At 40.4% G+C, this 12,273-nt stretch overlaps 1 protein-coding gene across 1 annotated transcript in view; it reads right to left on the reverse strand.

The window, feature by feature from the left end:
- lrmda (leucine rich melanocyte differentiation associated) overlaps positions 1-12,021 on the reverse strand; it is a 200,421-nt gene extending 188,400 nt beyond the window's left edge. Inside the window, exons 1-2 of the mRNA XM_076743503.1 lie at positions 11,844-12,021; positions 11,159-11,259 (exon numbers count right to left, since the gene is read on the reverse strand). Of these exons, the coding sequence (XP_076599618.1) occupies positions 11,159-11,259; positions 11,844-11,885 (143 nt within the window). The 5' untranslated portion in view covers positions 11,886-12,021. The remainder of the gene's footprint in view (positions 1-11,158; positions 11,260-11,843) is intronic.
- Between the last annotated feature and the right edge of the window lie 252 nt (positions 12,022-12,273).

Consider the following 12,273-nt stretch of genomic DNA (forward strand, 5'->3'; position numbering starts at 1 on the left):
TCCTTTGTTCCTCGTCCAAAACAGGCTCCAAACCTTTTTTTCCTTTTTTTTCCATTTGGGACCCAGCCGAGGGAAGTAGAAGTATGGCTGCCCCTCTCCATGCTCTGTTCTAATATGTTCCATGCCTTCCAGTTGCTTACATCATCAATCTTTCAGATGGCTAAGTGTGATGGGGTGAACATAAACAGTGCTTGAGTTATGGGCTAAAAGAGACACAGGTTGTGTCTCAAACATAAGTTGGCGCCCTCTTCCGTTTTTTTTTATGAGAAAATGCGCATACAGAAAGGTCCTAATCGCTGGCGGGCACCCCGAATGGGTTTGCATGTGCTATGTGCTTTAAACCCAGAGCCGCAGAGGGAGAGGATTGAAAAGGAAGCGGCCTTGCAATATTGAAATTCGCCCACATCATCAACTTCAAGCAGCAAGCTTGTTATTGACAGCCGAGTGCCAGTCCTAATCATCTCCCTTTTAATGCTTGCTTAAAAATGCACACCCTCATGTCAAAACCTGAGTACACATTAACGCTCCCCAAATGGTCTACTTACTAAACATGTCACTAATGAATTATACATCTGACTTTTTCCCTCTCTCATATTTACATGGTGTTTCGGCAGAATTTGTGTAGTAGTTGTAAAGTATTTAATAAGTATTTAAATATGTAGGAGAGTCAAGATCTTAGCCTGTCCGTGCACTGTACAGTAGATGTTTACCCAATATCAAAAGGCTCTGCTATGTCTATCAAAATGAGTAAGACATATGGATGGTTTGTTTTTCACTTGCCAAAATAGAAAAGGGAGTATGTCCACTTGGGCCCCATCAGGTCAAATCATAAAGATCCATCACTGGCTTTGCACTCTGCTAAAACGCCAAGGAAACATATTGTAGATTTTAAGACCCTTTTTATTCAGCCAGACTGTGTACTAAAACTAATTGGATTTCTGTCAATGGAAAAAATATATCCCTGGGACAGCTTTGAACTCAATAGCTCTGACTATCCAACTGCACATGAGGGAGTGGGACCTTGCCACATGCCAAGCACCAGGGAGGAAATTTAAATCGGTGGTCAACATAAAATATTAAAATAGCATGGTATCGAATTTTTGAAAAATGATGTCAGGGCTCATTATGGCCAGCAAGGCAGTGAATTAAGCTATATTTAGTGGGTGATAATTGAAATCATAGCTGTAGTCATTACCACTGACAAGTTTCTAAATAATACCCAATAAATCCCCTCTTTTTAGCAAGGTCCCCATGACAGCTGGCAGTGCTGAAAAATATAAAGTAGAGAAACAGAATCTCTTTTCCTTTCTTTCCTCTATCCCCCCCAAACTCTTCACTCTCTCTCCCTCTCTCTCTTAGAGCCAATAAAATGTCAGCTTTTATTCTCCTCCTCCAAAGTGTTGGCTAGATGTCAGCAGACCCTTCTAAAGCTCTGCCACTGCAAGCTGAAGGCCTGTAAATCTCTGTGTCAGTGGCACGCCATCCGTCTTGGGATATACAATAAAAAATGTGACGCAGTCATAAAAGGAATGGCATCACTGCCCAGTATATATAATGTGAACAAAAGGAACATAAAGATGTTTCTTTCCATTCACAATCCAAAACCACAAGATGGCCTTATATTGAAGAAGAGAGGAGGAATGCACGAGAAGGCTGATGGCAGCTCCTGACAGTGATTAACAGATGGTTCCCCTGCCATCACTGGGCTTTTGTTGTGTTTTAACAAAGAGATAAAGATTTATACTATGTTACACTGAGGGTAAAGGAACTGTGCAGCGTGAAGCCGATACACTGGCTGCTCGACTGGCTGAAAGGATAAGGATGACAGTATTCTATATTTTCATTGTCAACAAACGCCATGAAAAGACCAAATCATCAACAATGAATTAATCCTATGAGCAAGTGTTGGCTGTGTAGCCAAAGCCTGATTAGCTTACTCCGCTGTGCCACAGACTTCCATTGTCATCCAAAAACTATTAAAAACACATCAGTGAACAACACTGTTGCACTGCTTGACATGTCCCTTCATTGCCATGAACACAGGCACTGCAGTTTATTTTGAATCAATCCCTGCACATTGACCTGGCCCTGTAACTACTCAGCGCACCAAACGTGTATTAATCCGCCAGGGAAAATAGTTCCTAAGAAAAGCCCTTATTGCTCCTGTTTTAACAATATTTGCTTCAAACTACAGTGCTCAACTGTTTAAGTAAATTACTGACCCATTTGTTGTCTTGTTTGCAACACACTCTTGACAGCTGTCTCTTGAAAAAAACGGATGTCTAACTCTCTTGCATACATGTAGGACACTTATGCAATCCTGTTGGCAACATCAATGACTATTGCGCAATGTCCCTGTATGGTTTACTGTCATGGTCATACTCACCACTTGCTTGAACAAGACTAGCAGAAGTACAAAAAAAATTTTCACTTTATCTGGCTTCTCCATGAGCGAAAGCACAGCAACCGTGCATGAACCAGCAGGGTGAACGGCCTTGACTATATGATTACTCCACTTAGCCTCTTCATTTACTTGCCTTTCTTCTTACTGGCACTGATGCATAAATGCTGGATGTGGTGTGATACAATATGCTTTGTAAAAACATGAGTGACATCGGTGTGAGGGATCAAGCACAAAGCTGAAAATTAGAGTATTAAGACCTGCAGTGATTATGTCAGGCGATACCTTTGGTCCATTTTTAAAAAATCTGTGGCTGAATCTGTGGAGTCATGTGGGGTTGTCTTTGGGAGTATTTTATCCAGGTGTGTTTGATATGAAAGTTGGGCTGTGGATCAGAATATAATATACTGTTTGTAAACTATTTGGTTGAAGGTGTCCCTTTAAAACCTACTTAAATCCTTACATTTTCATTAAGAAGAAATACATGGCTTTGCCAACTGAAGATCTAATTCAGTCGATCCTGTTTATGTAGTTTACTATACACCATGTGTTCAAAATGTTTTCTTTATTACCTCCGCCAAGGAGGTTAAATTTACTGATTTGGTTAGATTTGTCTGTTGGATTGTTTGTCTATTTATCAGCAGGATTACGGAAAAACTACTCGATTTTCTTGAAACTTGTAGTGGAAGGGGGTGGCATTGGCCAAAGGGTGTGGAATGGGCCAAGGAGGAACCCATTAAATCCTGGAGCAGATCCGACTTAGAAGACAGCTATACAAATGATTTTTACTTTCATTAGCATTGTGAGACAGGGCATTTGGCCTTGGGGGAATAAATGCCATACATCTTAAAATCCAGTTGAAGGCAGTAAAGTTCAGTAGTGACAAAACAATTGTAGAAACACGATGACACTGTATCATAATCCACATTCACAGGTATGAGTAATCCTCTGGTGTTGCTCAAACTTCTTACAGAAAGGAGTCATTATGGAGCCCTCGGGACAGTGGTTTCATGGGAAACCTGAAACAATTGTAATATCAACACAACTGCAACAACAGTTCTTTTTTTCTCACACTAAGGTGTGGCTATTAAGGCTGTCAAAGCCGGCCAAAAATGACAATTATTCCCTCTAAAAAAAAAACACAGCTTCAAACCATTCGAATATCTATTTTTGCACATATATCCAAAGGAGGGCAAACCAATATGAGACATACTGCTAATATAGCCATATTTATTTCATCATAAACATATGCTTAAGAAGATCTATATACCTACACATTATGAAATAAACTAATAAAAAAATGTCCTATGCAGGGTTGTTGAATTACTTGCATATTTCAGGTTGACCTACATTTCATTGTCAATCTACGAAGGTAATGTTGTGTGCACGAAAAAGGCTGCAATGTAATCTCTCCAGGCTTTTGTGCACCGTCAATGTACATCCAGTAAAACTGTTTGTTTTCCACTGACAGGCTCAGATTATTACTCTAAGTGTCTGACAACATGATGGAAAGGATCCACACAGAGCTAGACCTTTTTGTCAAAGAGTAAGATCATTTTTGTTTAACCAGAAAAAGCCACTATATCGTTCTGGCCAAAGCCACCAGACTCCATTTACACACAGAGTAATTTTATCATCATAAAACACACTTCATTCAAACTCCAAAGAGACAAAATAAAACTCACCAAAGAGTTATTGGTTTGTCTTTCACTGTAACAACAATCACCACCAACTGGTATGGTCAAAATAAACCCTTAATTCACCAAATCGGGAGAGGAGCGAGAGAGGGCATACAACCATATTTTAACACAATTTCAATTTTGGAAATATATCCAGAAAAGGTGGTAAAGATCTGGGCTCCCCCGCTTTCTTCTGCCTTTCTAGTTCAAATGCAAATGTGGTTAAATACGTATACATTATGTATATTTATATGTATGTGTGTGTGTGTGTGTGTGTGTGTGTGTGTGTGAGTGTGTGTGTGTGTGTGTGTATCACTTTTAATGAGATCCATTGGTGAGGATGAAATATGCAGTTTATCCGCAAGCATCATCTGTATTAAAGCAAATGTATCTTAAGTGAAAATGCATTGCTGAACACAGAAAACACAAAAACAAACATGTAATGAAGGCCACATTAGAGCGGTTCAGTTGTGATTTGTGGGAGTGAGTTTTCAATCATACACAACTTGTATAATTGGTACAAAAAAGAAAAACAGATTTTAGCTGTTACATAAGAAGACCATTGTCTTAACTGAGTTGATGCAGTGAGAGGTTCAGTGTCAGATGCCTACACTGTCTATCCAAAGACATTACAATTGAAACTGTCCAAAATGTAAGCTCATCTAAATGACTAGAGCTATCACATACAGTTTTGATAAATATAACAAATTACTCTTTACTTCTTCAGCTTACTTCTCTCAGTGACTCGGGCGCTCTGCTGGCACTGTTTTAACTGTCCTCAGCATTGAGAAACGTGCTTGCAGCAATCACATAAAGGAAAATTCTGATATAACCTCAAATTGGTGACATGGAGAAACAAGACAAGCCATCCATTATGCATAACATCCTTAGCTCCATGTCATCCCATCACTTCCCCAGGAGTAGTACATCATTAAAAAAAAACATCCCTGTGAAAATTAAAAAGGTTGTTTTTCGTCAAAACCACAGAATGATACAAAATATCAATGTCCTTGATATGAATAACTTATTTCCTGGCAGACCTTGTCCCTCTCATCTATCTGGTTTAAATCTCTTAGGGCTGGGAGAGCTCTGCATCCTCCTTAATTTATGAGACACATATCAGGTTATCCTGGAATATGGGCCTAAACAGGCCTGATAGATCAGATATGGAATATATTTCCTCAGCAGGACAGAGTACGCCACCACTATTACCAGACACAGACACACTCTGTGCTCCCTGTTAAGTGATTTGAGGACTTCATACTGCCAATGTTTCATATCCTCTCCTCCTAACTGACACTTTATCTGCATACCGGCATCTCTGAAGATTGAACACTTAGGCAAGACAATGACAGGCTCTCTTGCCGTTGTCACTTCTCATTCTAGGACCAGTCTAATGCCTCTTACTGGGCCTCTGCCAATAACAGAGCCCCCCACCCCCACAACTCCTACTCCCCTCACCATCAAACAACCAGTCTACCTAGCTTGGATAGAAAAGGAGCACTTGATGTCTGTGACATTCATTTGTCAATTAGCAGGCCTCTTCCCGTGTTGACACACAGCAACTTGAAAGACACAGCGGTGCCTGTGACGAATTAAGAGAGACAGATGAGTGAGGCATGAGCGGTGGAGTAATACTATAATGTTCTTTAGATATGAATATAAAATGACACAGCTGACAGGCCATACAAGGTTTTATTTCATTTCTCAGTGTACCAGGCCTCCCTACTTTGTCTTCTTTGTTCTCTTTTCATCAGACCGCTTACATCTCATTTTGACAGCCGGGCGACATTTAGAGCACTTTCGTTTTAAAATGCAAGTTAGCATACTTGATTTGTCATTAAAATGCAAAACGCCTGCCATCACCAACATAGCCCGGGTGAGCACATACCCCCTTAAGACACACACATACTGTACATGCACACACATACACAGGTAGCTGAGATTCATCTGCAATGCAAAAGTCCAACACATGGAAGGTTTAAAAGTCTAATGTCAGAGTTTGGAGCTCATCTGATGCGCATTATTCTCAGTATAAATTAACTGAAGATCTATGTGGTCAGATTTCTAATCAAATAATTCAACCAGTTCAACACCAAACTCTTTTCCATGTTAGGTGTGCATACAGTATCATAAGTACACAGTGAATGTAAAGTAGAGGTCAAACAGTCACCTTTCTTATACACATAACACAGATCACCTTTTGGCCAGTCTCTTGATGAATTGATTCGGCAATGGAAAAAAAAAATTAATTGGCAACTATTTTGATGAGCTACTTATCATTTCAGTCATTTTTCAAGCAAAAATGTCAAACATTTGCTTGTTCCAATTTCTGAAAGGTAAGGATTTGCTGCTTTTCTTTGTCATTTCTGATAGTAAATTAAGACTCTTTGGGACGGCTGGTTGGACAAAAAAAAACAAAATTCAGACGTCACTTTGGGCTCTGAGAAATAATGATTGCAATTGTGTTTCAAAGACACAATTAATCGATTAATTGTGAAAAAAATGGGCAGATTAATCGATAATGAAAACAATCCTTAGCTGCAGCCCTAGTCTCAAAACATTTGCAAGGGATTCATTTGGACCTTTCACACCTACATATTACTGGAAATACCTTTGACATAATGTAATTCAATACAGCACTATCACAAACTACAGCTACCACCACACGGCTGGTGGACTGTAATGGTTTGTACAGGCGTTCAACATTTTACGCTTACAACAACATTTTAAGCACCATACTTTAATACTGCTGTAGACAGCATTTGTGCAATAGATGATGTGGATGGTAAAAATGCAGATCAACTGGAACGACAAATGTTATGATCAACTGAGCAACATATTTACGTGTAGTGATCTAATCAGCATGCCATGCGTCCATGGGATCGGGACTGATCTAAGTAAAACAGAGCAGGCTTAATTTTCAGGTATGGTTTAAGGTAACTTTGCTTCAACATGCCATGTCAGATCTGAGAAGAAATGTCATCAGTGCGCTCACATTTTTAGGATGTGTTCCTGTGACTCACAGACATGTATCCTCCTCAAAACCTCATGCGTCCAGGGCAGTAACACTGCACGTAACAGATGCAGGCACCCCAAGTCACAGAGCAGAATCATGTCATGACAGCACATGCCCACTCACTGCATTGTGTACACACCTGACCTGGAACAAAGTGGACGACACAATACTATCCAAAGCCATCCTGAGACAGAAATCTCACGGTGAGCCACACTCCTCAACACATTGATGAGACAGGTTGACACTGCAGCACACAGAGGGAGAGGTGTGGGTGTGACAGCCCACTACCATAATTTCATCCTGCCATTACCTGCCCAGCCACTCACAGTTATGCTCACAGAGACAGATGCACAAACACTGCATGCAAGGAAACCATACACAAGCATACACACAAACATAAACATGTGTGCAACACACACCAAAACACACAGAACTCAGTTAAAGGTGGTGCCAGTACATTGCTCCCCGCAGTGACTCATTGTCAGGTTGCAGGATGAGTGTTGTCAATTGAGCTGACAGAAATAAGCATATTAGCTACAACAAACTCTGGCAATGTCTCTCTCTCGATTTGAGTCAAGCAGCGTGAAGAAGTGCAGGGTGCTGAAGGCAGTCCACCGAGTTTCACAAACATGTGCATCTGTTTACACCTGGTTTGCTTGAGCTGACACTGAAGCGAGGTCATGGTGTCAATACACAAATGTCTCTACTATCTGACATGTAACGTCAGATAGTAGACTCCTGAATGTTAAGGCTAGGAGATGCATAATTACAGGATTTTGGGGTATAAGGCTTAATATAATCTGTGATTTTGGACAATATTGTGCTTAAACTTGAACGCTGTCTTTGTTTGATATTTAAGGATCAATTATAGGAAACAGTACACATTGGTCACTCGTCAGTATCGAGCAATTGGCAATAATTGCTTAGAAATACAGTATTAGGTGTGCCCTTCCATTCATGTTAGCAATAGTGTGCTCGCTCCATCAGTCTGTTTTAACATGACATTTAATAGCCAATATCCAGCTTTCAAAGCGTTTACAATTTATATTTCTTTTTACAGAAGAGACTTTGCACCATGGACCTGTGAGTCACTTCTTAGATGCATTCTTATGGGGATCAAAACAACTACACGGATGGCTATGCCTTACTTAGCATGTAACTTTATCACATGTTGAGCTGCTTATTGAATTTCATGGCTCCACCCACCCAACCCACAAGGTTTAGACATCTAACATTAGGAGTTATTGTATCAAGACAACTCATTTGTGGGAATCAGCTTTAAAACATCTTCCAAAAGCATCTTCACAACATGCAGGAGATGAAACGGAAAACTATCTCTCCAGGCGGGTTTTATGTTAGTTTGTTTACAGATTTTCAATGTGAACCATTCAAACAAACTGTCTGTAGGAAGAAAAAGATGAAGCAATATAACAGATCACTTTGCCCACTACCACACCATCAATCAATAGTCCTCCGATATGAGCTCCAAATGTTACGAGTACCACTTCATTACTTCTGCACCGCATCTCTGCCCATACCACCCTTTGAAGTTCAGTAATGATATCTGACATGTGAGATTAGCCAAACTGAAAATTAATAATGAATTAGTAATATATGAGTCATAAATATTTGATTCTAAACATCAAGTCCTTAATGTGACAGGTTCAAACGAGAGAAACATAATGTCAGCCTTGATCTCCCTGAAAGTAACACACACAAGGGTTGTTTCAGTCAGATTTCATGAAGCTGTTCGTGAGACATAACAGGCTTTCACTTCCTCTGAGGTAACGTCTGCTATTTCACTGTCCGAGTATTTTGTATGGTGCATATAGCAATCACGATCTGATTGCATCATTCTGTGCAAATAATAAGGTTTTACTAAATCACAAGTGTAGATATTTTATTTATTTCTTTGCAAGTTAACATCAACATGAGCATCTTGCTTACTGTTAACCGTTAGACACTACGTACGTACCACAACACTAATGAAGCTCGAGCGAAAGTTCAGTGAGAACGACTATTCTTCCTGCTTTCACTCCTTTCACGCATGCTCACTCAGAATGTCTTTGCTGTCATTGTCCATGGCTGTCAATTGAGATATCAGTTCTCATCAGCTGGTCACATCTATCCAATAGCACAGCAGCATCTTCCCTGTTAGCCTATCATCTCGCTGCTGTCTTTTTAAATGACTCTCTCTCTGCCTTAGTTCTTTCATGCCGCTGTTATGCGCACCCTTCCACCTCCCCCACACCATCGAGTCCGATCTCCAGCATCATCATTTCATCATCCCATAAGTCACCAGAGTCATCAGCCGCCACCACCACCAGTGGACTCCATGGGGGGGGTTTATCTTGCTGTTGCTCAGGGAGATGCCCCTCGATTACAAAGTCTCCCTGTGGAATCTAAGCGCCAAAGACTTTCAGATAAGACTTAATTATCAGATATCATCCACCATAATAAGCAATTATCCTTACTTCATTCACTTGTCTCTCCTGCTTACCTGTGTTAGTCACCTAAGTGGCGACAGCTGAAACCAAAAGTAAACTACGGTATGATGCTTTTGACCAAAGAAAAACAGACTACAGTTTCAGTCGGCAAATGTCTCTTTTTCAATTGCAGAGCTTCAAAAAAAATGTATAAAAAATATTTCTGCACACCTGAATGTGTGACAGGTGTGCAGCATGACTAATAGAAGCAAAACACACACACATCATCTCCCTTACTGCTGGTAAATTTAAAAAACAGTCACTCCACACAACTTTCATCAGGTATAAGAAGCTGGGTAAATCATCCGATCAGAGAGAAACTGTGTGATGAAGGTCGTGCAGGCCAAAGTGTTGGATCAGTGAATATACCAGCAGTAAGAGACGATGTGCGTTGTTTCACTTTTGTTGAAGTATTTACCATCATAATATCCAGACAGCGTGTCTGTTAGTTACGATGACATTTTACTCGGCGGCCTCACTATAGATTAGGAACCAGGTGACACTGCTACACGCAGTATACAAACAAATCTATTGGGCCAATGAGACATTAGCAAAGACAGGCTTTAGACGAGTCAAATTTGATCAAATTATCGAAATGACATAAAAGAAGAAAAACATGCTTCCTCTTTTCTCTCACTTGCTCAATTTGTTTATTCATATTTATGCCTATATCTTATGCCTTTATCTGTGTGTTCAGGTTCAACTAAGCAAGGGCAGCCCTCATAACTCAAAAATCCTTTTACTAGTCTGAATAACTCCCCATTAGAGCACATTTACAATGACTGAACACCTTGTGTAAAGGTGAGCCCCATACAGAGCAACACAAGTGTTCCTATTAGGTCAGTGGGTCAAAGGTCGCATATTTCCTGGGAATAATGCATCACAGTTACACACATTCACAGTGCCATGCTCACAGGCACTTCAATAATGGCTTAATTCATTGATTTATACATTCACCTCAAACTGATTTTTTTCAGCTGGTCTGAACACTGTGAGCAAATGATGAATTTCACAATGTGACGCAATGTCTATCAGTTAAATTGAAGACTCCACATTTCAAGCACAGACAACTGCCTCAAGACAACAATTTTCAACAAAAAATTGCCTCTATTCAGACGGCTTCATGGCATGACAGTCATGAAAAGGGTTCAGAGACAAAAGCACCTCATAACCATCATCTCCTTTCTATTGCTTGCCAGATCAACTGTGCTAGTCCTGCTGCTCAAATGGCAGCCCCCTCTGAAGCTGCTGCCACAAGGTGTTCCTTCATGTCCTGACAGAGGAATCTTTTCTTCTATTTGCCCCTGAATTAGCATGTCACATTTATCGATCGGGCCTTTTATCCTGCCCCAGCATGGCATCAGCCCAGCTCTAACACTCATTCAGCTCTTTGATGTTCTGATGACACTCTGACCACCTATAGACTGAGGGCACAAATTCAATTGCACCTGATGTAAAGATGCACATCTCCCAGTAGCAGACAGAGAGGGACAGAGAGGGAGACGGACTACGTGCAGGTATATGTATGCATCCATGTGATTGCATGTTTGTGGACTGTGCATCGGTCACCTACCTGAGCTGATTGAAGCTGAGATCCAGCCTTCTTGCAAAGTGGCCATATGAGTCTCCAAGGAAGTTTGGAATGTCCTTACAGTCATGTCCAATGAAGGAAACCTGTCAGAATTTTTAAAAAAAAAAAAAAAAGAGGAGAACAGAGAGATAAGTATAAGACAAGTAGCAATACTTATATCAATACTTATATATTCTGAATGATACAGGAAGCCACATACTGCCACAGTTAACATTTACTTACAAATAAAGATGTAAGATTAATTTAGTGTAGTAAAAACAAAAGCATTTGCCTCTGAAATGTAGAAAATGGAAATACTCAAGTCAAGTACAAGTACCTCAAGTTTGTACTTAAGTTGTGCAGTGATAATTGTGCATAGAATGTTAACAGTGTTAACACGCTGCCATGCACTAGTCAGCAAACTTTATGTTTATGACATGACATTTGTGCAACTAGTGAGCATGATTCCCTCCGCTGAAGCTGTGGGAGGAACTACAAAACTGAAAGTCATGACTGTAACGTTAGCAACAGTGTCACATGACACCGGTAATGTCGATAAAAACAAAAAACAAAACGAATACACTTAAAACCGGTAAACACGGAAACTTTCAAACAGTCGCTCGCATACTACCGCCTAAATATGCACGAGGGTCAAATCCACCAGAAACAGTTTCCAAAACTAACTTACTTGAGTTCCATTCAAAGCGACCAACGACTCGTCATGTGCCATAACTTTCTGCTGAGGATGACAACCCAGCGGCTGCGTGTTTTTAGATAAGCTGAGCTGATATCTGAAATACTGCTCACGTAAGAAACCTGCTATTGTCACCGTGAAACGGTGCCGTTAATGTTTGTGAATGAAGCCCGGTCTGCTCGCGCTTTCCAGTCGACTTTACAGTTTCCGCGTGCCGTTTCAATCAGCTGACCTGCTGTTGTGCGGAAGCACGCGGACGCTGTTTGACACTCATACACTCACAGTGCGGACGGTTTGGGTGAGGGCTGTTGATTTCCCCGTACATGTGTGAACTGTTTGCACTGAAAAAATGTATTCAAACTTTACTTCACTTTCACGTTTTCAATAAAGCACTTCCGCAGGAAATAAACTTTTTGTATAACAA

This window comes from Chaetodon auriga, chromosome 11 (assembly GCF_051107435.1).
Source record: "Chaetodon auriga isolate fChaAug3 chromosome 11, fChaAug3.hap1, whole genome shotgun sequence".
In the NCBI taxonomy this organism is placed as follows: Eukaryota; Metazoa; Chordata; class Actinopteri; order Chaetodontiformes; family Chaetodontidae; genus Chaetodon; species Chaetodon auriga.